Below are 27,352 nucleotides of genomic sequence, written 5' to 3' on the forward strand. Positions count from 1 at the left end.
TGTGGTCTTAAGCGATAACTACAAATATATATTCCAGTAGCAAGACAGTTCCAAGGAAAGTCTTCTGTGTCTTGGCTTTTGTTACTTTGGCATCGTTTCGAATGTAGCTTTTTATCTAGTGGCGCTTGATTTTCCAGCTTGAGAGGATTAAAAAGGAAAAAAAAGCTGGAAAAACGTGAAACACCGGGTGAAATAAGACAGCACCTTTGTAGAAATGTACCATGGGCTGTGCTGCAGACATCTTTAGTACTTATGAAAACAGATGGTGTATCAAAATACTAGCGTTTTTAAAATCTACCAACTTTTAAAACCGCTTGCTGCAACTCTGTCGGGCCTGTGCAGACCAACAATTACTTACACTGATGAAATCAGCACAGTGAAACTTGGATTGCTTGGCCTCTGGTTGACCAGAAAACCTGGATTATTGCACACTGTGAAGTGGATACTCAGAAATGACCTGCTGTTGAGTTCCCACCACTCCTTTAGTTGGTAAATCCATCTCGGTGGATTTAATTCGAACAGCCTGGTTGATAATTTGTTACAGGCCGTTAACAGTGGTGGTCTTTGGTCATACCTGCTTTTACAGGACTTAAGTAGGTGAACAGAGAGACCAGGAAGAGAAAGAAGAGGGGGCTGCTAGTTACATCCTAAGGCATTGTCTTCTTTAGCTAAACCTTTGCGTTAAACTACGCTTGGAATTTGGACTTTTCTGGTTTTATATATATACACACACACAAGCACATATACGTGTAGCCTTAGATACTATATTCTAGTCTTATCAATGTTACCGTCGGAAGCTCCCAGTAGTAGGATGAAAGTAACTAATCTATATACTCACCTTCCATAAATACCACTAGAATGTAACAACTTCATCTACAGTTTCAAACTTCAGTTCCCACTATTAGAATTTCAGGACACTTGCCAGCACGCTGAAGAGGCTTCCCAAGGTTAGAAAGCTTTACGGACGAGTAGCAGAAGAGACGGCGTTAGCGCCTTAAGGAAGCAGAAATCCGTGCTCTAATCTTATCGTGCTCCTGAACTTCTGCTGCAAAGCATCCGATGGGCTTTCCTAACTATTGATAACCCATTGACGATGTTATGGCCATTGTGTTTCTGAGGGGTTTCGTGCTTGACTGAGTTGTGTTGTGGAGCTAGGAAACTCAACTGGATGGTGAGAGCTCAGATAAGAGAGGCAGTCCAGGGTAATAACGGTCAGACCTAAGTGGCAGCATCTTCGCCTCGGAATGAATGTGAGAGTTGCTTCTCCGTAGCACCTGAAAGCACCAGGTACCAGGTTTTGGTGACGAGAGGTACTTCTGTTTCTTTCTAGTTAAATCAGTTTGTTGCTAAATAACATAATCTTCACTTTTGGATATTACAGTGGCGAACATTCAGTCAAGAGAGGTAATAGGCAGAGAATCATTCTCTGGGGGAACAAAAAAGGGCTGTATTACCCAAGGTCATTCTTTCCAAAACACATGCATATGAAGAATGAGATGCAAAGTATGTGTGCAAGTAGACAAATAGCATCTATTGCACAGTGGAATTCCCTCTGAATGTGACAGTAGGTCATAAGGTGCATAGTTTTACATGTTGACCCTCAGCAGGGTTTATTGTTTCGAAGCTATTGGCTGCTTAACAGTCCAGATTGTTACGCTCATAACATGTTTATTTGGATTTACAAAACAAGTGGGAATATCTAGAAAATTCTCATAGCTCTTGAAAAAATAAAATTTAAGTTTAACTTATTTTAGTAAGCTAACTGAGGAAATACTTTTCCAAATAGAGAATTAATTTGCTTTCAGTAAAGCAAATTATATTTTTTTCCAACAGTCTTGAGAGTGTCTTAAGAATAAGTCTGTGGTGAAAGCCAATGGACCATTAACAAGTGGGTTCAGAGAGCTACGCAGGTCTTTCAGAGATCGTTGTGCTTTTAACTTGCTTTCTTTGGTGCCAGAGAATATTCTTAAAGCAGCGGTTTCATATCCCATCTCTAGTGCTGGCTCTAGTGCTTGTCTGACCCTCAGTGAGGCTGATCCTGTGTACAAAGTTGTCAACTTACTGCAGCAAAGTAGCTCTGTTTGAAAGAATGCTGGAGAGAGGTGGGCATGCCACAGCTAGTGGGTAGGTCCTGCCTGTCAGTTGAAGAGACCTGTCCAGTGCAGCCGTCCGGAAATACTCTTTGTGATAAAAGAACCATTTGTTAGATGATACAGCGGTTCTGGTCGTTCTTGTCGGCAGACAAACCAGGGGCTCCTGATGTTTGCAACAATATGTCGTTGCTCGATCTGGCTGTGGCAGAAGTACTCTTTATGTCTCTTTGTAGCATCATTGATGTGGTGTTGAATGCATGTTTCTGTTAATTCTAGGTTTTCGGCCTGCGTGGATGAATTCAAATATCTCTATTTATAGATAGAAAATTTTTTTTTTTTTTGGAATCACTTGCATTCTTATGCTCTATGTGTAGAAACTGTTCTAATACTGTGCAAACTATGGGTATGGTCATATTGTGACATCTTTGTAGAAAAACATTCATATTTTAATGTTTGATACCTTTTGGAACTTTTTGTAGGAAAACCTTAGCTTTCAGAGATTTCAACCCAGAACAAAGATAGGTAATTCAGACTTGAAATTGCATATTTTCAGTACTCTTACATCAGCACTTTAAGTTGGTATTTTTCTAACAAAGATCTCTGAAGTGTGTCTGTTACACTCTTGCAGGTTTGCTGAATGGTGGTTGATAGAGAAATAATTAACAAAAGAGAAAATTCTAAACTTAAATCTTCTATTTTTTCTGTGACATTTTGTGTTCATTTCCTTAATAGAAGTAAAAGGAGGAGTAAAGGGAAGATACCATGCATCTGTCAATAAGTAAATAAAATACTTGATTTTTATTTATATTTAGTTGTGTGTTTAAAAGCTCTGGATAACCGAATGGTGTTAAAATAAACATCTCCTCTTTAGAGGGAGGGTTTACACTCACTTCTTTGTCCACAAAACATCTTGCAATCTTTAGTTGTAAGAAAATGTTCCCACACCTTCTTTCTTCACTATTTTTGACTATTGAAATATTATTGAAATTGAAATAAGAAATAGAAAATGTCTTTCCTCTTGTGATTGGACTGTAAACTGCTAGATGGATGGCCTCATTCAACTTGGGTAGCAAACTCACAAAATACCAACTTCTGTTTATTATGGTGGGGTTTTTTCCCTTTCATCAAGAGCACTAAGGAACATCCATGTTAAGTTCAAGAGTAGCAAATGGCATGTTTAAGTCATTGTTAGATATTAGTAAATCTCCTCTGCTCAGCCTCCCTTTAACTTGTTCAAAACTCAGGTGGAATTTTCCCATTTCAAAGTCTCCACTTTCAGGAATATTATCCTTAACAATCTATGTGTTGGTTTAGTGATAACTTTTTTTAGGCAAAGAGCACCTTGGCATGTAGTTTTACTCTGTCTATTTCCTGGAAGTCTTAGAAATATAAGAGGATGTGTTTGGGGTTTTTTTATAACATGATCAGGCAGATAACATTCTTGTTGCTTTTTCAGGTGATCTCCTAGTCTTCATGTCTTGCATCAGATGAAATCTGTCTTTTCATCCTCTTCCAATTTATTCTGGCTTCATTTTGCTACATGGCAAAGTTTCAAGAATATAATTGTATAATTTGTCTTGTAAATTTGAGTTCTTTAAGCAGTAGTGTAATAAGCTTAATGTCCTTGTCAGCAGATATATGCAGAGTCTGTCGGTCTGAAGGAACGCCTGAGAAACCCCTCTATCATCCGTGTGTGTGTACTGGCAGTATTAAATTTATTCATCAGGAATGGTGAGTTCTGTGTTTGCAGAGGTTTTGTTAATGTGTTTTATTAAAAAAAATTTATTATGTTTCTAAAAACAATACTTCCTAAGTCTTCAGGTTAACTAACAAGAAAATCCAATTTTTGGCAGAAATAAGTTAGGGGGTTTGATGTTTTTACGTGATGGTTCATTACAGTTCACAAAGAATTTAGTAATTGTATATGAAAAGAAAGTACTGATAATTGTTTGTGTTTAGGACTACAGTTCTGCTCGTATGTCAGCTTTATGAAAACTAAGCAGAAAAATCAGTATGTTGGGGCTTTTTCTGCCCACTTATAGTTGTGAATAAAAAGAACATCTAACCTCATAGCAAGAAAAAAAAATACCCTAGTACTTTTTGGTCATTTTGTGGTGTATGTTGGATCAGGGAAATGCTAAAGTGAAAACTGTATTTCTGGTCTATAGCACACATTCCTTTTGATGGTATTTTAATAGCCATTCTTTCACAAATGCAACAGTTCTAAATCTTAGCTGTGTGCATATATGTGTCATATCTTGAAATATTTATAAGGACTTGTGTCACTAGTGGGTGTCCATGTCAGGATATATGCTTTGAGTTATTAGCCTTTTTAATAACATACTGAAAGAATGTACTTTATCAGTAATGTAAGTGATGTAATTGAAGAGTTACTGTTACTTGTAGTCAGCTTACCCTTTTTACTTTTTGAAACTTACTTGATGGCCTAAATGGACTTAATAAACATGCTAATTTAAGTCCTGCTTGCTAGTACCAGTATCCTGATTTATGTTTGGAAACAGAGAATCGGTGTGTTTTCCTTAATGGAGGGATAAGGTGGGGAGATGTAATAGTGTGTATTAATACAATAACTTTTTATTGCAGCTTAGTTCAGTGGCTTAAACACAGCAGAAAAGAATACTGTGAATTATGTAAGCACAGATTTGCTTTCACACCAAGTAAGTATGTTTTACTGCTATTTTTTCAGAATTTCTTTTTTTCTCTTGGTACAGATGGAGTGATTACTTTTTCATTCAGCATGATAGATCCAAACTTGTGTTTTAACTTCTATATTCTTGTTTCAATTGCGGTTCTTATGCATATTATTGCAGACTGTGTGAATTGTTTAAGTAATGGATAATCTGGTTCTTTCATAATCTTAGGTGAGCCGTAAAGAAGTATTATTCTGTATGTTTTCTGACTGCCTCAGTCCCATTCTTTTGTTGCCAACATTACACCATGTGCCATGTTTTCAGCTTCGTTGATAGATTTGAGTGTTTGGAAGTCTGAATGTTAAGGTGAAACCACAGCAAAATTTGAATGTGAAAACCAGTGTTCAGTTACCTTTGAACTATCCACCTGCAACATTACCACCTGACTTTTGTCAGTTTCAGTTCAAATGATCTTGACAGATAATGCAAATGATAATTATTCCACTTGCATTTCGGTCAAGATACAATAACTACCCAGCACTACATCACCATTTATGTTAGATTCAACTAGATAAGTTAGGCAACTTACAATAAAGAATGGCTGTATCTTTGTATAGTTCCCAGAGGATTCTTAATTCCATTTTAACCACTAGTAGCAGAAATAAGTGAGGTCCTTTGGCTTGTTATTTAGTATTGCCAACTTATTGCATGTTGAACAGGTAAAGTGGTTCTTTTACTACGTATTTTTTGCATTAAGTTTATTTGTGCTGATTTATTCTTCACAGCTGCTGAGCTCAGTTCTTCATGGTGCAGATACGTAATTATTTTTTTTTTTTAAGCTGATGAGTATCTGCACTGTAGAAACTGTCTTGGGTTGGGAAAATAGCCAAACCTCATCATCTTTAGGTGTGTGGTACAATAAAAATCAAAGGTCCTTTTCAGGGTAGCTGGTCCCAGTTAGAAGGACGGAGGGCTCATCCCATCCCTGCTCCCCTCTCATCTGTTTTTGTTGTTTGGTTGGTTTTTTTTTTACTAGTTTTGTACATTGGTAGAGAAACCTAAGGCTAAAGAGCCAGATGGTTTATTTCATATATCTTCTGTTCCAAAAATCCCGTAATCTACCTTCTTTCTGTATATTGAACCTCAGACTTTTCCATTTCTGCCAACAAGTAATTAAACACATTAGACCATTTTTTAAATGATCAGCAGTGAAATGTACAATATTAACTCTTGTCTTACCCCTGTGAGGGGAACAGCATATTTTATGTTGATCACAGCAATGCTTTCAGGTGATTCTTTTTAAATAATAGAGACCTGCATAAGAAATGTAAGATGTCATCTGCTTGCAGGTTTTATTTGTTAAACATTTTTATAAAGGCATTATATTGCTTCTTTTTGGAAGCTTTGCAAATTAAGAGCAATCCCCAGTTCTGGAGCTCCCTGCAAACTAATTAACCACTTTCAAAATTGCTTTCTGATACTAGGTCCTCTACAGAATTTAGTGTGCAAGACCAGAAAACTGCATTTCAGTGATTTACTAGTTGTTAAGAAGAAAGAAGACTTTCTAGTTTTGTATGAAAAAAAAAGACAAAAGTGTAAAGTGTTTTCCCTAGAATATAGAGAAAAGAGGATGAGAAGATCTAAATGAAATGCACTTTATACGTGTGTTACTATTGATACTAGAAAGCTTATTCATTGCCCTTATCAACAGAGGTGTTCCTGCAGTTTAATCCTTGACTGACATAGCTGTTACCAGCACAGTTTGTAATGTAGTTGCAGATTACAGACATATAAGAAAACATAATTGAATTACTGTGGCTTAACAAGTTACCATTTGTCATAGGAGCCTTGAAATTGGTAGTAAGTGAACCTCTTTCTTCCCCATGTAATAGAGTACTTTCTCCACATTCAGCTGCTAGCAAAGGTCTACTTATCTTCCTGTCACACACTGACCACTCCCCAGACTGAGCACCCTCTGCTGATAATGTTTTGTTCTTGGCTTTCCACATCGTACAGCATGCTTTTTTTTTTTTTTACCAGGCTGCACACAGTGGTAGCATGGGTCATGTGCCTAGCACAGGTTCCTCCAGCCCTCTCTACCCAGTGTGTCCTGTTCCATTGTTTCCCTCACACCCAACACTCATGCAGTTATGGTTTCCTTGGTTTCTCTTATCCCCCTTTATTTGGAAGATAACATGGCTGTCCAGTCTGGAAGCTGGATCTGCTTGTGGGAGCTGAGAGAGTGAGTCACAGGTGCAGGAGAGAGAATGATAAGGCAGAGGTGGGATTAATGTATATGCCAGACATCCAGAACAAAGCTGGACCTGGCCTATAACCATGCCAGGTTTAAAACACTTTCAGATAAGTTAATTCACCATGGGATGTGGTCACATAAATGCATGTACATAATTGGTATCTGTGCTTCAAAGGACAGGCACTAAGTTGAGAATAATTGTGCAGTAATACCACCAACTCCGCTTTTAGTTTAGCTTGGTTAGTTTGTTAAGGCTGTTGCTGTCATTCTGTCAAAAATGCTCCTTTGCTAGTATAACTTTTTGCATATGGAGCATTCATAAAATATTCCTAGAGCATATATTCTTTAAGTTCTGTAACATCTTGTGACTTCTTTAGCACCTGAACTACTAGGTTAGGTACTATTTGGAAGGAAGGAAGGAAAGAGTAGATGGTTCAACTTGCATCTTGGCAGGAGTACAAAGGAACTGATTTTTCTTTTGAATAATAGCATCATTCTCTAAAAATGTTTGGCCATGTAGGCAAATGACTCGATTTTCAAATGCACGCTTTGAAGCTGAATTTTATGTGTTTTAAAATTCATTCCTTTTCTGCATTTCTTCAAGTTATGGATTAATAAAACTATTTAAAAAAAAAAAAGTAGCTTTGGACTATTTTTAAGTCAAGGGGCTTGTTCGTTTTTAACTCTTATGTTTTCTTTCTTAGTTTTAAAGAGCAGCTACTCTATATTCTTTTTCTGCCCACACATGCACTCTTCTTGATGTTACACTAAACATTCATAAGCACTGACCCGTGAAAGAAGGTGAGGCTGTATTTCCCATGAGAAGATAGTTTTCAAAACTTCTCTTTTCTGTAGAAGGTAAAGTTAACATAAATATTTTCAAAAATACAAACATGGAAGTAGACTAGCCTGATCTTTGGCTGGAGATTGGGATGGGATCATTCCTCTGCTTCCTAAGCAGCTGCATTGCTGATAAGTGGTTGGTATGATGTCACAAGCTTAGTTAATACAAAGATTGTAAAATGGAAGGAAGCCACATGAGTAGGATGTTCTTGAGTTTATAAATTATTATAATCTGATAAAAACTTTTGATTTATGCATGCAGAGATACTAATTCAAGGCTTGCATGCACTTGGACCTTGCTGTTTGTATTGTTGTAATCCTGGTTTGTTATTGTTCTTTCTTGTTGTTTGCCATCTTTGTTCATGTGTAACAGTTAATATGAAAGTTTGTTGGATCAGGAACTATTTGTTCCTGTGAATCATTTGGATTGATTGAGCTCCTAAGCTATCCTATAGCACACTGAGATTCTCCGTGTTAAATACTTACAGTTGTTGGTTTGTGGTTGTTTTTTTTAAATTAATCCATAAACCTGGATAATTTTTTGATCATCTTAAAACCTTCTGGATGTGTCTAGTATGTCTAGCTTAATGTGAAAGAGTTCATGGTTCATGGATTTTAAGGCAAAGAAAAATGAGTATTACTCTGACATAATTGTGAAATACTAAATTATATATTAATATTTTTAAGTAACTTGTGCAAAAACCATCATGTAGTAATTGCATGTTGTTTGTAGTAACACTTAGTAAATTAAGTTCCAAACTTTTGGATCTTTAATTTTGTACAAAATTATCTGTAAGAAGCTATGTAATTATACTAAAATGAGTGACCCATTTTGTTGGGCTCATCATTAAAGTACTTAAGATTTTATTGAAAGATATAATGGGCTAATTTTTTTACCTCTTCATTTTGACAGTCTTTAATACAGTAGTTCATAGCTTCAGCATTTCTAGAAAGTCTAGTTTGGAAAAACGTAAACTTCTGAAACAAAATACTACATGCTGGCACAGAATTTGACATGTCTGCTGCCAGCTCCAGAGTGCAGAGTAAACATGCAGTTGAGTTACATGCGAGTGTCATTTTGTATGTTTTGTTAGACCCATGGCTTGCATGAGAAGGGGTGACGTTTTTCTCCTTTTACCTTAGCAGTCCGGAGCAAAGTCTGCATATGTCTCAAGAGTGTAAAACATAGAAACATAAAATGGTTTGGGTTGGAAGGGTCTTTTGAAGATCATCTAGCCCAACCTAAAGAATAACTCACAACCCCTGCTTTACCAAACCAGTGCTTTAATCCATGAGCTATAAAACACATGGTTTTTACTTATGAGTTATATAGTCTTATTTCATTATCAATGCACAAGGATGGTTGAGGTAGCATATAAATGGCTTGCAGGTGTAACAGGAAATACAAAATCTGTGGGTAAGAGGACTGTAAATATGGAGATTCTGTGAAGTAGGCTAAATGACAGTTTTACCTAATCAAAGAAAGAGGTTTTGCTTGCTTCCACACTAGGCATGCACCTGTTAAGTTATGGGCAGATAAATAGGCTGACTTGGATGGGGAAAGAGCGAGAAATGAAATAGGATACAGTTGTATTGTGACAGCTGTGGAGAAAAATAAGACTATTAAAAAAATTTGAGCCTTCGTAATAAATAGTAGTAGGGTTTTTTTTGATACAGCATATGTCAGAAGGCTGTTGCTTTTTTAGTGTCTTTGTGCAGCTCTGCTTCCCTCAGTGGAAGGTAAGATGATGCACTATAGGAAGGGACTCATGGGAGGCATGAAATCTGAAGGTATAACGTAAACTGGGAAAATACATTTAGGATCTTTATTTCCTTCTAGGGGGAAGATTTGCATTTTCAAAATGCTACTGGCCAGTAACACGAAAACTACAGACAGCTTTCCATAGTATTTTTTACTAGTTCATAATGATTATATATCTGGTTTATCCACAAATGTTTGTGTTTCAGAAAATATCACTTTTTACCTTGTGGCGGAACTAGCCATAAATGGGGGAGGTAAACATATTTAAACCTGCACAACCGATTCTCATTCATTGGGAGTAAGCTCTTAGGAGACAGGGAAAGTCTTGGACCGTTGCTTTGGGACCAGTTACAGGTTGCTGATGATTCGTTGTGGAGGTGGGTTTGTACAGGGATTCTACTGCTGATGTGGGACAGGAAAGAGGAGCAAGAGAATTTCAGGATTAGGAAGAGCCTTGTATTCTCTCTGTATTGGTCGTTTTTTCTGTTGTGCAGCTGGCATTTATAACTACAGAGAGTGCCAGTGCTCCTGATGTTGCTGCTTCTTTTTTTCTTTTTTTCTTTTTGTAATACAAGCAACACAAGTGAAGTCTGAAACTATCCAGGTTTGCTAATGTTTATAGTTATCATTACATACTACATTATCATAACAGAACATACAGGTATTCAAAAAGCCCCTGTTATTGCCTAGATACTGCTCTGATGAGAGCTCCTTTCTGTACTGCCCATGCATGACTAAATATCTCTCCTGTCTCCTTGCAAGGAAAATTGTGTGGGCAGTATAGTTTTCATTTGGATTAAGTTTTGGTACTTTGAAAAGATTGGGAAAGAGAGGTTAAATTGAAAGTGTTAGCTAGTTTGTTTTATTTCTTCTTTTGTTTTATTCTTCATAAGTTTGGTGGGAATTACAGCATTCAGGTCCAGCAGATTGTTACTATTGTGTTTGTCAAAGTAGAGTTGTGTGATGTTTGTACTAAATAGCCTCTGAAGAAATGGTAATGATGAGGAAGCTTCCTGTGATAAACTTAAAGGTATCACTTTGGTAAGCTAGAGCATTGGGAACTTCTTTTTTCCACTTTCCTGTTATGGATTATTTTTTTTTTTGTCAGCTGAAATCTATTGACTGTCCTGGATGTTGTAGGACATAGAAGGGCCTTATCTTATCATTGTGGTATAAAGCTTCAAGAGGTAGAAGTGTGGCAAAGCAGAGGAAGAACAGCAGTCTTGCCCCCACGCACCCCTGTCCTGCCCCCAGCTCCTGAAATCATCAAAAAATCACCAAATTGTTAAAATTTGGGGGGTGTAGCTTGTCTTCTCTGAGTAGTAGCTCCATTGTGCATTTATTTGAATGCTCTGTTGTAATCTTAAAGCCTTTAAAAAAATGAGTATGTACAGGTGCTAACATTTATAACCACTTCAGGTGTACTGAGTTAGGATGGGCATCCTTTTTTACAGTCCCCTGTGTGAGTGTTCAGAAATTCCTGAAAGATGCATTTTTAAAAGAACTTTAAACCTTCCTAACTTCCCCCTAACAAATCATTAATGCAAAGTTAATGTTTTCCTTGTAGCCTCTGTTGCAGTTCCAAAGTGTTGATCAAAATATATTTTTTTGAAAATGAAAAAAATATGCCTGAAAGTATCTGCTGAGTTCAGTTTTGTCTGAGTCATACCATAAATGTGTAACAAATATACTCTAGGTAGGTATTCTTTTAGCACGCTAAACAAAGGTCTGCTTCTCTTCTGTCATAATTTTCCAGAATGCTTGTTCAGTGTGAGCTGAGAGATCACTAGTAAGTCTTCACTGGACATTTTCAATGGTACTACCAAATTGTATACTAAATCTGTTTCTGTAATAAGAAAATTGTAAATTGATAGACAGTGTCAAAATACATTTGTGTCCTGCTTTCAGTCTACTGCTCTGTGTTCTCACAGCTACGCTTCCCTAGTGTTACATTTTTAGTCCTTTTTTTTAATGAGTTCCAGTTCTTGCCAGATACCTGACAACTAAGAACCTTTGAAATTTAAAACCAGTTATTATTTGTCTTATGGTTACTGTTTTGTTGTTACTTTGTGTCAAATATAATTTTATGGTTACTGTTTTGTTGGTACTTTGTGTCAAATATAATCTTATGGTTATTGTTTTGTTACTTTGTGTCAAATATAATCCATGTGTTGTTCAAATGCACCAAACTCTCCACATTCTTTGGGTACTTCTGCATGTTGATACTGCTTTTCTATGTTCTTGGGTTCTCTTTACAATACAGAAACTTGGGGAAATGTCCCTGGAGAGAAAAGAAGAAGTTTCTTCTCCTGTAGAGGCTTCCTCTCTGAGATTAGTAAAAGGATTATTAAGAATGTAGGTAAAGGTAGCAGGGATGTTCATTAGAGAAAAGGTGGGATGCAGGTAGATTGCATGAAGCAGTATTTCGCAGACTTCTAAGTCAAAGGATTGTCCATGAGAGGGGAGCAAAACTTTTCCCTAGTAGTTCTTAGAAAAATTGAGTTTCCTTATGTAGTTAAAAGTATGTGATTTTTTTAAAAAATAGTCCATTAATTGAATGTGTTAAAGTCTTCAAGTTCAGCTGTTTCCAACATAGCTGTTAAACATCCAGGCAGCAACATCTCTGTGCAACTCCTAACTGTAGTTTATCTTCTTTATTCAAATCTGTTACTGATACTGTGTATTAGCACTTCCTGGCATCCATATAAGTGTGTAGAAGCTAACTAAATATAATGAAAATGTTAGAGATAGGTGTTTTCTATTTGTTTGCAAAAGCAGCAGCCCTGTCAGTGTTTTTCTTGGCTTTTGAGTAGGGATGGGTTTATGTAATACATAGGTGTTGAATTTAAAAAGTCAACAAAATGTACTATTATGAAAATGTCTATGCAGGCTGGGAGATTTGCATTATGTTCTGTAACAGGAGTGACCTTAGAAGAAATCTTACATAGTATAAAATAGATACGTGTTGGAAGTAAAAGTCATTCTGTGTAAATTTCAATGTCTGTAGATGCTTAATCGTTTCCCTTCAGTATTCCTGTCTGTGTGGTGCTTTCATTTTGCTGATTTTTTTTTTTTTTTGTGCTGTTGCATTGCAAGTAGAATCTAAATTATCTAGCACAAACAAATTGACAGTATGCAAAATTGCTAATTGCTCTTGTTCCTTGTGCTCTTTCCTTGAACTCAGTTTATAAATAACAGACAGGGATATCTTTGAGGTAGTGCTGAGTGGGAGGGCTACTGAATTTAGAATCTGCTTTTCTTTCCAGGCTTGAGCTTATTTTGAGATAATCAGAGTTTACAGTTCATAAATAACGCTATTAAGAAAACTTCTCCAAGTGAAAAATTAGCATGGAGTTTATTAATTTTCCCATTCCACTCAGCACACAATGTAACAAATGTGTCATGTGAAGTTTGGGGGTTTTGTTATTTGTTTGGGGTCACCTCTTGGGAATCTATAAAATGTGCTTATTCTTCTAGTAAGCTTTTGCCAAATACAAACATTTTGCAGTTGTCAGGACTTCTACATAAATGCTTCTTTAAAGGAAGAACTGTTTCATAAGTGCCTTTTCTACACAGTTTATTCCCCAGATATGCCTTCACGGCTTCCAATCCAAGACATCTTTGCTGGACTGGTTACGAGTATTGGCACAGCAATACGATACTGGTTTCATTATACACTTGTGGCCTTTGCATGGTTGGGAGTAGTACCTCTTACTGCATGTAAGTATTCATTTTTTGTGCTGTAATACTCTTATACGCAGGAAAATATGCCACTTCTTGCAACAAAGTTTTGCGAGACCATTGTTGGTTTATTTAAAAAAAAATCATAAATTCAAAGACATTATTTCACTTATTTTCAGTCAGAAGTTCTAGCTATTTGACTCTTAAGCCAGCGTGCAATGCAGGAAGGTGTTAAGAGATAGGAGAAAATGCATAAAAGGGCTTTTAAACTTATTCCAATAAAATGCCTCTTTTTAAGTATCTTTAAAATCTACATGGAATTTTTTATTTGATACAGTTTAATAATATTAGGATAGAAGAATTGTCCTGGTTTTTCTAGCTATCTATAAATGAAAGTGCAGTACTTTTTTTTAGTATGAAAAGTGAAATTCCTTTACGGTCATACATAAATTGATTAGTAAAACTCCTCTGAAAAAATAGTAAACAAAGGCCTATAAGTAGTAAAGGAATTTAACAGAAAGAGAGCACACATTTAAATTGCTGTAGTATCCAGTTTGAAATTCACTTTTCAAATACAAATAGAAAGAGAGCTGTTGATGTTTCCACAAGCCAAAAATACAGAGAAGATGAAAAAAGGCAAAAGGGATATAGCGTTCAGTCAAGGAAATGATTGGAAGTGCATCTTTACAAACAGTAATATACCCCTTGAACAACAGAGCAGACAGCCAGTAAATGCATCTCCCTAGACAGTTTCTCAGTATGTTCTGTGCTTTTATTTGTAGCTGTCACTGGCTTCGTTTGAGAATAGCACAATACTGGCATCAGTTATAAAAGAGTGATCCTATTTCTGCAGCCTGTCTTTCCTGTGCAAGAAAAAGAGTTTTTCTGGGCATGTAGTAAGCAAGATATACAAACTGCTCTGCATTAAAACTAAAAAGTATTTCAAATTTCTTTCCTGGGTTTTTAGATGAATCTCGGTTTTCTACCATTGTCTTTCAAAATGCAAATCTTGTACACTTTTCTCACTAAACTTCTGAAGGACAGCAAAGTCATACTCAATAGATTAATTAAGGTAGTTACATTTCATAACTGTCTGAAAACCTGATGCCGGCTTTTCAGTAATACTGAAACTTTACCAGAGGTCACCACCTACACCTTAGTTATATAAGACTTGTTTGGTTTTTTTACAAATGTCATTTTTGGATTTTGATACTCATTTACTAAGCCAATGTAACTGACTTAAGATTTTTATTTACGAGTGACCATTTTTTTACTTTGTCTTAGTTTGTGTCTCTAACATTGCACCTGTACCCCTGTTTATGGATTTGTTTAAGGATTAATGTGTGAAGGGTAACATATTTGCACAGGAAGATACCCAACATGGTAGAACCGTTCAGTCTAACAAACCTTGAAATATCCATTTACTGTTGAAATTTGTCAGGGTCTGTCTCATGGATGTGATTTAGTATAGGTCTTGTCTTCTTACATTAAATGCCTTTAATGTAATCTTTAATTTTCTGTAATATTTAAATACTTCTTAATGCAATCTTTTTGCCTTCCCTGTTTCAGTCATATGGCTCACATAATTGTGTGTGGCTGGCCTCACAAGGAAGTATTCTCATAATTTTATATCCAGAAGAAAGAGGTGCAGCATAAAAAACTTGTCAGACATATCAAAGGAGATGTATGGTTGAACAAATCTGTCTTGCAGACTAACATGCTAGTCATGCAGTTATCCCATTGTGGGATAAATTCTACATTCTTTTCTCGTAATTTCACTTCTTTATTGCATACCCATCTTATATGGTTGGGTAAAAGGAATTTATCTCTTACCCTCAGCTTAAACCCAGCAGGCTCTGATATGCTGTTGCTATTCTCTTAGCACAAAGCATGTTTACATGAGTGGATGAAAAAAGCCAGTTATATAATTTGCTATGATCTGTTCAGAGAAGTAGGATTAATTGGGCCAATTTAATCCAAAGTGGTTTTATTCTCTGTAATAATTGTATTTAGCTGCATGGTCCCTAGAGTGAAATACCTGAGGTACCTATGCAGTATGTGGGGTAAGGAACAGGTGTGCACGCTCAGTAAAGTGAATGTGAACACTAAGGCAGTGGGAGTTGGGTTGTCTGAAGTGCCTCCTTTATCTCAAATCTGAGAAATCACTGTTCGCACTCCGATATGGCATATGAATGTATTTTTCTGGAGTGATTCAGTTGCCATTTAAAAAAAAAAAAAAAGACAATATAGCTGAAGAGAATGGCTGTATTCATGTTTCATGTAATTGTGTAGAGATTAAACTTGTAGAGATGTGTAATAGAACTACTTAAATTGGCACGAGTAAATTGGAATTGTGTATGTGAGCACCACAAGAACCAGCAGAAGAAGGGCTAAAAGGAGTATTTGCTGTTTGCCAGAGAGCACTGTATATGTGATTTCATTCAAATCAAGAGGGAAAATAAACAGACTAAAGATAAGGTGTCAAGCAGATGAAAAACAAGACTGGGGTTATAAGATATACAGATAAGGAACTGTGAATTTTGCCTCAGGCTCAAGAGGGTGAAACAAAACAATGAGGCAAAGATCCCAAATGGTATCTACACATGAAGGGTATGAAAGGAAGTCTAAAATCAGTTCATAAATGCCAATCAAGAATAATCGAAGAGGTATGATGAGGATTTACTAGCTGGTGTCCTTTGTCTTTAGTGTTGTCCACAAGTGATCCTGTCCAGACCACTTGGGCATACAAGTCTTGGTGCTTGTATAAGAGAGAGCAAGTGAAATCTGTGAGGGAAAAATAGCTTACTTAGAGATCAGTTTGCTTAGAGATTTTGCATAATAAAATCCCCTTCCTATTCCATAACATCTAGTAATGAGTTTTGTTACAGTGGTTTCCTACTAGTGTAGTGTAATGGGAAGTTATAAGGCTTGTGTTCTTTGACCTTTTCAGTGTGGCAGAGTTCACAGCAGTATCTTGCCCCTTTGAAATTCCTCCACCATGTAGCTAGATGGTAGGCAGAGGCAAACTATTGAAGCTCACTGGCAGCAGAGGATCGGTATCATCTTGCTAAATTTGATTCAGTGACTGTTCAATATAAAATGTGTAAGTAGTACTGACTACAGTGAGACTGAACATTTTCATTAGATCAGCTACAGCCATTGTCTCTTTTGTGTTCTAACTTGCTCTAGACCTTTGAATTTTGTATTATTATTTTCTGTGCAATGTCAGAACTTCAGCGGGGAGGGGTGGATTGCACTGGGGATGTAAGTGTTAACTTCTTCCAAGCGCTATATTATGTCTTATATAAAGGGTGAGCGTGAACAGTAGACCTTTTGGGCATTTCTGGTGGATTGATTCATGAGAGAGATAGAAAGTTTATGTTTCTACAAGTTCCAAACAGGTTTATCCACGAGGTAATAACTGAGCTATTTATTCTAGGTCACAGAAACCACAGTGTGCCAGTATATACTTGGGTACCTATGCCTGCCTAAAGGGTGGAATGAGAATCTTAAAAATTGCATTTCTGGGTATGGGTGCCTTATGTCTTTCCTCATCCTGTTCTGAGCCTCTGTGCCATCCTCCTATGAATCTGAACCAAATTTTCTGAAGTAGACTATATACATTGATAATCTCCTTTTAAGATTATGTGACTGAAGAATTGTGCTAAAAAGCTAACATTAACTAGCATCAAGAATTAATCCATAAAACAAATATTTAAAACGGATAATGAAATGGTGAGACTCCTTGCTACAAGATGTCATAATACCAAAAGTTTATATAGGTTCAAAAAATGATTGAACAAATTAATGGGGGGGGGGGGGAGGGGGGAGGGGCGGAATCCATCAAGAATTAATTAGCACTGAGATATTATGGCACAGGAACTGAGCTGCTTTGTGTGAAGCATATGAGAATGTACTGAGGAAGTATTGCTGCAAGTATCTTTAACCTGTTTCTGTATTCTTCCTCGGGCATCTGTTGGTGTGACCAGTGCTGGAGGCAGGTTTAGATAAATCTTGGGTCTAACCTAGTATGGCAATTCTTACACTCTGAATGTATACTTAATCAAGAACGTTCAGCTAAAATAAATACAGCTTTGTTCCATGTTGTTGTATATCGTCTTGAGTTCTGTTAGTTCACTGGAAGTTGACTTTTTTTGCCTTGTCATAAATTTAGTTAGGACACCAGATGAAAGAGGATAACTATGGTCCTTTCCAAGTGATGCTATAACCAAAATTGAATTTATACCACGCTTCTGTTTCTTCCTGCAGGTCGTATCTACAAGTGCTTGTTTACTGGCTCTGTGAGCTCACTACTGACACTGCCATTAGATATTCTGTCAACGTAAGTACTTGAACAGTCTGATACAAATAACTTTCCTAGTCAGATTACTGTGAAAATGGTTGCTTTGGAACTTAGTGTCCCTTTCTTCCAGTTATGCTTGTTATCTTCCATCATCTTAGGCAAGCAGCTGCCCGTTATCCTTTGCATAACGAGATGTATGGCCAACAGTATTACAGTAGAAATAATTTCACTTTGAAGTTCTGTTATTCAGGTGTTTGGAGCTGGAAAACTGACTTTACAAAATGGGCCCTGGTTAATGAAGACTTGTATTTGATGTCAAGAAAACTTACACTGCAAAATTACACTTAATAATTAAAAAAAAATAATTTCCTACAGTTTAAATCAGGTGCCGCATAGTAGAATATTAATATATATTGCTGATAATATTAGTGTCGCATTCTGTTTGCATTGTTACATTTTTATATTCTGAATTTAATTTTATCCATCCTGGGTCTCTTATGTGATAGGGATTTTTTTTTTAATCAGATTGCCATCTAGCTGACACTTAGATTTTAATGCTTCAATCACCATATGCTATTGAATACTGTCAATCTTTGTCTTTTTCAAATCAGTTTTACTTAAAGAATCAGTAAATACAAACACAACAGAGTTTCAGGCTGGTTCTTACTTTTTTCATTATCTTGAACCTGAGGAACTGAAACTCAGTTTGAGTAGAATCAGTTGCACATCAAGCAAATTTTGAATGAATGTCTTGTGTGGTTCAGCTAAGTCAACTCAGTTGGGCTATTTGATTTGAGACATCAGGTCATGTTACTTTTAATTAATTTTTATTAATGGAAAGAGATGCTCACTTGAAATTAGTAACAGTATTTTTCCTGTTATCTTCCAGTAAGTGTAGATTTTATTTTTATTTTTCTGAGAAGAATCTGAAACAACTGAACCTAGAGCACCTCTTCTCATGTCTTTTACAGTCTAGGGAGAAAATAAAGGACTCAAGTATGTGTAAGATTTTAATGGCATGGAAGCTCTGCTTTGACATGAATTTCTTTTACAGAGTCAATTTCAATACCATCTTGTGTCATCTTTTCATTTTGGACTTCTTGTCTCCATGGTATTCACTGTGCTGTGCAGGCACGAGTGTCTGTGCAGCTGCATGGAGAGCCAGACTGATACCTCTTTGAGTGGCATATTTCTTACTTAAAGAACGTATGGTAGTTGGTTAGCTTCCTGAGTAAATTCACCATGATCAAGGAGTAGTGCAAGGGTGGAAACAAGTGGGAGGGGGCACCTGGAATTAGGGATGAGGATTGCTTAAGCCAATTTAAGTATCTCTTGCATTGCATGAAACCCTAGTTTCAGTTGGCTAACTGAACTTTGTTTTGCTGCTGCTTTACAGTTATGTATGACTCGATAGATTAGGATTTTTTTAAAGTATAGAGATAATATCTGGGGTAAAAGACTACCCGAAATGTAGAGCAGTTCCATTCTTTCAGTTAGGGTAGCTCAGCAGATAAAATACTTCAGTGGACTGGATATTATGCATCTAGACATTTAAACAGACCTTTTACTGTAGCAAATCATTTACTTAGTGACTGTTTGGTTTCTATTCCTATTCCTGAAGATTGTTTTTCCTGAACTACTCTTGAAGCTTTTCTTCTTATTGAGTCAGATCCTGTTTTGCAGGAATATTTATGTTTAAACAGTAGTAATTTCACAAACCAAACCAGAAGGAAATAAAACCTTTTCCAAAATCAGTGTTTATCTTGGCATTTAAAACCATTTGTACACAGGTACATACAGCCTTCCTAAAAGAAAGCACCTTTGAACAGATTTTTTAAAATGAAATAAAAATTATGTCTAGATACTTTCTTTACCTAGACATATAAATAAATACAGCTTTTTGCACAAATACCAGTTTATTTGTTGATTTGGACTAAGAGGATCTGTTTGTAGTAGTTAATGACTAAATTTAGTCTTATTAGCAAAATATATTTGTCATTTATATTTGGGTTTTTTCTTTCTTTAACAGGGAGAACTTACTGGCTGACTGTTTGCAGGGCTGTTTTGTGGTAACATGCACTCTGTGTGCATTTATCAGCCTGGTTTGGTTACGTGAACAGATCGTCCATGGAGGAGCACCACAGTGGTTGGAACAAAATCAGCAACAGCCACTCAATGGCGTTGGTCAACAAAATGAGGTAAAACTTAACTGCTCAGTAGTTCATGATAAATTTAGAAAATGTTTTTTTGTGAATAAATACATTATCGGAACCCAACGGTAACATTGTCTTACTGCAGGGTATCTTTATTTGCACATTAGCAGAAGTTGAACACGTGTGCCTGTATAAACTCAGTGACATCACTGTTACATTTTTGAAGTTCTGTAAAATGGAATGTTAATGGATTTGTTATAGTTTTTGTAAAGTAATTTTAACATTTAGATTCTGATGTCTGTATCTTTACACTTTTTAAAGATAATTTTGTGCATATAAAGCCACAGTTAATGAAGATGCAGCTTGCTTTTATTTTGTCTTTTTCATAACTATTTCAGTAGTTCATGAGGTAACAATTCACTGTTCTCAAAGCAGTTGGAGGTTTTGTTGAAACCTCTGAAGCTGGAGCTTCTCTGCCCTCCCCCCACCACACAGACATGCACCCCTTTAGTGCTTACAGGAGCCTCTTGGGCAGGAGAAGAGATGATACAAGGAATACATGCATGGGGGAAGTAGTTAGAATTTTGTGTTCTTTTGTAATAAATGTCAATTTTTTTGTAGACAGTTCCTCAGCTTGATGACTGACTTGAGTTGTCCTTGAATTATTGTCTTTCTAATACAATGATAGTTTTTATAAGATCAAGAGAGTTCCCCTCTATTGAGCACTGGTGAGACCACATCTGGAGTGCCGTGTCCAGTTCTAGACTGCCCCAGTACAAAAGAGACATGGGCATACTGGAGTGAGTGCAGTGAAGAGCCAACAAAAATGGTTAAAGAACTGGAGCATCATACATATGATGAGAGGCTGAGAGAGCTGGAACTGTTCAGCCGGGAGATGAGAAGGCTCAGGGTGGCCTGATGGGAGGACGTAAAGAAGACAGAGCCAGAGTCTTCTTGGTAATATTGAGTGACAGGACAACAGGCAGTAGCCTCAAAATACAGGAAATTCTATTTAGACAAAAAAACCCAAACAAACAACAAACCGACAACAGATTGTTTGGTGGTTTGGGTTTTTTTTCTTTAAGTGTGATCAACTACTGGAACAGGTTGCTCAGAGAGGTTGTGAAGTCTCCATCTCCAGAGTTACTCGAGAGCCAACTGGAAACAGCACTGAGCAACCTGCTGTAGCTGACCCTGCTTTGAGTAGGTGGGTCAACTAGATGGTCTCTAGAGGCCCTTTCCAATGTCAGCTACTCTGTGAAGAAGTCTGAATGTTTCCCTTCCTCTTTTAAAAGCTTTAGTGGTCCCAAATGTAACGCTTATCTAAAGGAAATACAGTATTAACATTTTTTTAATACTATTAATTTTTTCTATATACAGGATAAAAGTATTGAGAAAGGTTGATCAATTTGACTCAATACTAAATCCTGTTTCTGCAGGCTCAGGCTGTTGTAAATGGAGGTGTTGAAAACGCTGTGCTTGATCAACCTGCTAATGCAGCTGCTGAGAACGTAGTTGTAGGTGAGAACCCTGAAATTCAAGAAGAACAAGTAGATGAAGAGGAGGAGGATAATGAAGATGAAGAAGATGCTGTAGTAGAAGATGCAGCAGATGCAAACAATGGAGCACAAGGTAACAGGTGACTCAAAACAGTAATGTTCTAGTTCTTTTCAAATATAAATGAAACCATTGAAAATAGAACTGTCATAATTCAAGGAAGCTGTGTAAATTCCCACTTATTTATCTTGTTTTTGCAAATTTCATCTATTTGTTTTGAGTGCTGAAAAGCTATCAGCAGTTATGAGTTGAATGTTCGGCACTTAAGTCTTTGTTAATTTAAAACATAGCATGGAGTGGTTACATCTTGTTTTGGGCGAGTCTAACAGCTGTAAAAATGGCCATTGTCTCCTCAGATGACATGAACTGGAATGCTTTGGAATGGGATCGAGCAGCAGAAGAGCTTACTTGGGAGCGAGTGAGTAAGAATCATTTTCTTGAATTGAATAATTCAGACTCATACTTGAGATGGTTTGTAGTATTGCTGTGTTAAAATCCATTTGGGATAGATTTGGATACTGTTGTCTAGTGTGAAAACTATCAGTAGGAGGCTTTAGTGACCTAAAAAAGTCATTGTACTAAAAACAAAATGTGTTATGCTACTTGTTAACTATCCAAAAGGCATTTCTTTGATTTGAAATATAGTAGCAGCTTAAAACATGTTTTAGCACAGACTATTCTGAAGTCTTCAACTTGGTCAGGTTTAGAAATTAATTTCAGCTTGCATTGAGGGTGCTTGGCCAGATTAGGAGCACATAGGTGTTGCATTATATATACCTTAATGCTTAATTTTTGTATTCATGAAAGTATTAAAGAAAAGAGAGAACCAGATATTTTGGTTAATTTACTTGATTTACGTATTTGCAAAAGACAAATGTATTTCTTAAAAAATTATGGAGCATTTTAACGTAACATTGCTTCTGTTTTGTTTATAGATCACAAATTCTGTAATTGCAGCATGAGATGTGTGTACACTGTAATCATAGAGTAGAGACTCAAGAATAGTTTTTTGTATCTGGTTTAGAAGTAGCCAACCTCTGAGTTCAAAGCTCACCACGTGCAGCAAAGTCTACCTGACGGTAGATAGAGCAGCTTCATGTCATTTACCAGTGTCACTAGTGCCTATGGCATACAGCTGTAAAGCTAGTCACTGTATTCCTAGGCTGTGGTATAGTTGTTGCCTTGATTGCAGTGTAGTAGAAATACAGTTTTCATCATGAGGGACAGGTCTTGATCTTTGTTTTGTATCTAGTGAAAACTTCTTATTTTGCTTGAAAGAGATGTTGTGAAAAAGGGCATACATAAATTCTAGTTTCTGAACTATTCTACTGTGTGTCTCAAGACAAGTGTGTTATATTTATGTGCTGGGAGATGTTGATGTACTCCTAATTGAAAATATTTTGATGCCTCTTCATGAATACGGAAATCAACTTCAAACTCTCATAACTATTTCCAATCCTATGTGCTGGCATAGGCAATAGACATCTAGTTGGCATTGAGTATTGAATGTGGGGTAGGCTTTTCTGCTATTTCATCTTGTGAAAATAGCAAGCAAGCTTTCTGAATTTTCAAAAATATTTGCATTTTGGTTTACTTTGTAAATATGTGTAACTTTAATATCTTGCAACTTCCTGGTACAAAATAACCTTGAACCTGGTACTTTATGGCAGTAATCATGGACTAGGAGTGTCTGGATTGAAATAGTAAGAAATGATTGAAGTGGGGGGGAAAGGAGAGATATATATATATATTTTTTTAATAGATGCTCTATTTTTGGCTGTTGGGTGGATGCTTCCCGTAACAGCTGTGCAGAGTGGTGGAGGATTTGTTTCCTGTCTTTCCTAGCTGTAAACCAATTCTGTTCTAAACTTAATAACATACAGTATAGAAACATTATCCTGTTACTAGTTGCTTTTACACATTGAATGTAAAATACTAACCATAGACTTTTTGCAGTGCAACATAAACTGATACTTTGCAATTAGGAAGAAAAAAAAAATTTGCTTTTGTATTTTAATATTGAGCTGTTTGAACATGTTTTTGAATAACAATTCAGTCACTAAAATCTTTTGCAAATACAAAACTTCGTCAGAGTCTTCAAAGTCTTGGAGAGAAATAGCCTATATATTTGTTGATTATGTGTTTCATTTGCCATATATAAATACATGTATGCTAAGATGTTCCACATGTATATCACTACCTTTGATCAACTTGAGTTTACTCTGTTGAACAAGAACTTAGTTTCTATCTTTATCTTTAAGAATTTATGTCTAGGTTCTATTGGTTGAGCAATAAAAAAAAGCTTTTGACTGTATTGGACATTAAAAGTTGGTGTGAAAGGCTTCTATGAGGCTTATTTTAGATGCGTGTGGCTTAGTTTTTCTGATGAGTAAATAAAGTTAACTTTCTTATCCTCACAGATGCTTGGACTTGATGGATCTCTGGTTTTTTTAGTAAGTGAAATCCTGCATTTCAAGAATTTCTATAGAAGGCGCTTTAAAAAAAAGTAAACTGTATTTTTAAAATTACATCATTCTATTTGAAATCCCTATTTTCATATGATATACATTCTTTAAAGAGACTTTCATATGATGTCATGTTCAAGCAAACTGTCTTTTTAAGGAGTTACACAGCGTAGAGTTGTGTGTGTGTGTGTGTGGCATAAAAGTGGAATTTCTTAAAAGACGTAGGGAACTTTGGATCACATAACTCCATTCTAAATAAAAACTAGACATTGTAAAAAAGCATACACTGAAAATTCATATCTGTTCTAGCCTTAAGTTTTGCTCTTTGTTACGATTAAAATAGTGTCTTCATTGAGACTTCTCTGATTTGCCCTAATACCACCAGAACACCACCAACGAATTTTTAGTGTAGACTAGATTTTAAAATTTAAGATCCTTAGTTATGTTTCTTGACTTTATTTGGGGTTTTGGTTTGGGGTTGTTTGTGGTGTTGTTTTGTTTGTTTGTTTGTTTGTTTTTGCTTCTCCCTAGAATTTTTCTCTTCTTGAATGTTATTTTAATTGATACCAGTATCAAATCTTTTTTAAAAAAATCTTCACAGTAGTCACTCTGTGTTGTGGAGCACGGATCTTTTAAATTTGTTCCAAAAATCTTTATGATAAAGATAATTTAGCAAAGCAATCCTAAAAAGGCTATTGGCTTTTTAACACTTATTTGTGGGTGAACCCATGTTGATTAGCTCCATGACAAACTCTTACATACATAATGTATGTCTTCTAGTGGGCTTTCTTATAGTTGATTTGAAGGGCGCGCTCTGCTGCCCATCCTACGTGACTGCAGAGATGTCTAGCTCTGACTTGAGAGTCAGGGGAGAGACAGTGCAGAGTCAACGGCAGCAAAACTTGAACCTATCACAGCTATGTTCATTGGGTATATCATCTGCCAGATCACTTATTTTAAAAAGAGAAGTCATTTATATTTTAAAGGGAAAATAGATCTATGCTCTTTTCCAGCAGTATAAATTTTACTTTATTTAATGTGTGAAGGAAATACAGTTCCTAAATAGGAATGTGTTTATTAGATACTGTGGTGGATAAATGTCTCATGTCTGAAATAAATGTCTTAGTTTAATGTCTCCTGTTTAAAATAATGTAGCTTATTATGTCATTGGTGATTTACCTTAAATATTAATATCAAAAGAATTAAAACTCCAGTTTACTTACGGCTGAGTTCACATCTTAGCTAAAAATAATATTAAAAGAGACGTGCTGTCATTTCTAGTGAGAGCTGTCAGTTTTGTTAAGGGGTTTCCTGTGACAAAGTCTAGTTGTTAAAAGTTCAGATTAACATTTTCTTATTTATAAAACAAATATCCACATACATTTCATGTAATTGTTTTTAAGAGCAGAACTATTATATTGATTTTAAAGTAAAAGCTTATTTTTACAAAATAAGAGTGTTAAAGCTAATATAAGTGCTCTTATCTAGGTAAATGTCCGTGAATGTAAAAAGATGTTTTCATAATCTGTCCTGCATGTTTTGGTCTTTGTGTTAGAGCAAATTTCTTGGCTCTAACCTGGGATGTGTGAGATGTGCAAGTTTTGGTAATAATAGGCAGTTGAGATAAGTTTAGATACAAAAGTAAAATCACTTATTGAAATGACTGATATTTATGTACTGTTTCCTTCTCGTCTTCTTCCCTCCTTCCCCCATACTCCTTGCAGGAACATGTCTTTTGGGTGGTATCTTTAAATACGTTGTTCATACTTGTGTTTGGTAAGTACCATTTGCTCTTAGGTTTTAAAAAGAACCTTCTTTATGAAGTGATAATGCAGGTTAATATCAAGGCTGTTCTCTCAGAGTAAACGAAGTTGTGACATCTGAAAATGGAACCACAAATGAGCTGGGAATATAAATAATAAATCTTTAGTGCTTCTAGTTTTGTCATTTTAATTCCTTTAAGTGAATAGGATTAAAATAGGAAATCTACCAAAACCTTAATGTTGTCAACCAAAGCACAGAAAAAAATGTTTGCAATATTGTTAAATTGAAGGAGGAACCTCCTGGAATTTAATTTGTGAGCAAATGTAAATAGTAAATTCTAATCAGTGGTGTATTTTGCTTTATTTTCCTTTCTGATTCCTGTAGATGCTGAGGCTGAAATGCAACTTCAGATGTTTGCAAGACTCTATTTCTAATACAAGACAGGAATATTTCCATGTTCTGATTCCATGTATAGTTAGTGCTAGGACATAAAATTGTCATAACTTTAAAAAAAAATTTAAAAATCCCCAAACTGTAAGTGTATATTTCTCAATCATTTGAACCCTAAAAGAAAAGGGTAAAATGCCTGCCACCTTATAAATAGCAGTAAGCTCCCACTTGAGAGTTTCTGAATTCCTATTTTATATTTACTGCTTATAATATGTAGGATAAATTTGCATTTCTGCTCTGGTTTTACTGCAGAAAGGTAATTGGTAACAAATTTAGAATATATAGATTTTTTTTTAAGAACCTCCTGAGAGGCAGTAGACTCTGATTCAGGTTTGTGGGGGTTTTTTTTGTACCTTCTACCTGTTGAGTGACATGGTAGAGTAACAGCTCTACCCTGCGCCTAAGTTTTGCCTGTTTTGCTGCTAACAGAAGCTTTTAGATTATGGTGCTTGAGCTCATTAGTGTTAATTTGACACAACTCTGTGCAGAAGCAGCAGCATTTTAGTGACAAGATAGAGCATTTTATGGACTTGAAGAAGTACTGGACACAAAATTTGACTTACTCTGAATTATCAGTTTAGAAAGGGATTGGTTATGTTGCTTTGGTTTTTTGAGTGGTCTTTCTTGGCAGAAGAGTTTGAGATTTAAAAACTGAAGTTATACTGTAGATAAGAAATTTTTGCTGGCGAAGTAAAGCTCACAATACTGAACCAGTGATTTGAGCATCTGGTTACTGAAATGAATCAGCAGATCAAAAGGAAATAAAAAGAATTATGATGTATACTTGATTCACAAAAAAATATAACTGTTCTAATAAGAGTTGGAAAATACTAGAATTATTTCTTTCTGATAATTAGTCTGTTTTAATCTGTAGTTATTGAAATTTTATTAGGTTTTTTTAGCTGCTATAAAATTTAGGCTTTTTTAATAAGTAGATAATAACTATCAAATTTCTAAATCCTTGGTTTAAATTCAATAATAAGTGAGTAATAAGAATAATTAATAAGGTTGTCACATAGATGTGTTTTCAGTAGCTCTATGTGTGCTTTAACAAGTGGGAAACTAACAAGTAGAGAAGGGGAATGACTTTCCCAAGCAAGTGAGCAGGAGATCTGGGAATTTAATTTGTGCTGCTCAAGCTTATTTTTAGTATCTTTCCCGCGAAGTAGTACTGCCTAATTTACAACTGCCAAATCTCTAGTTATTCGTAATTACAGTCCTAGTTCAAATGTCACAGGAGGTACTTTCTAGAAGATAAACCAGAAGGAAGGCATTTGGAACCTTAATTACAGGTCCAGAAATTCTCCTATGATGTTCTCTTGGACAAGTTAATTAAGTTTGACTTAATTCATATTTTCTATAGCTCATTTTTGTAC

At 35.9% G+C, this 27,352-nt stretch overlaps 1 protein-coding gene across 4 annotated transcripts in view; it reads left to right on the plus strand.

Annotated features, from left to right (window-relative positions):
* Positions 1-3,696: 3,696 nt before the first annotated feature.
* MARCHF6 (membrane associated ring-CH-type finger 6) overlaps positions 3,697-27,352 on the plus strand; it is a 47,660-nt gene continuing 24,004 nt past the window's right edge. For 2 of the 4 annotated variants that reach the window (XM_009919068.2, XM_009919069.2), the window contains exons 1-9: positions 3,697-3,824; positions 4,698-4,771; positions 13,180-13,323; positions 17,554-17,626; positions 19,617-19,785; positions 21,180-21,372; positions 21,654-21,715; positions 23,718-23,750; positions 25,487-25,538. In XM_009919068.2, the coding sequence (XP_009917370.2) occupies positions 3,712-3,824; positions 4,698-4,771; positions 13,180-13,323; positions 17,554-17,626; positions 19,617-19,785; positions 21,180-21,372; positions 21,654-21,715; positions 23,718-23,750; positions 25,487-25,538 (913 nt within the window). In that variant the 5' untranslated portion in view covers positions 3,697-3,711. The remainder of the gene's footprint in view (positions 3,825-4,697; positions 4,772-13,179; positions 13,324-17,553; positions 17,627-19,616; positions 19,786-21,179; positions 21,373-21,653; positions 21,716-23,717; positions 23,751-25,486; positions 25,539-27,352) is intronic. The other 2 variants (XM_069808850.1, XM_069808851.1) reach the window with 1 other exon arrangement.

Source organism: Haliaeetus albicilla, chromosome 21 (genome assembly GCF_947461875.1).
Source record: "Haliaeetus albicilla chromosome 21, bHalAlb1.1, whole genome shotgun sequence".
Lineage (NCBI taxonomy): Eukaryota > Metazoa > Chordata > Aves > Accipitriformes > Accipitridae > Haliaeetus > Haliaeetus albicilla.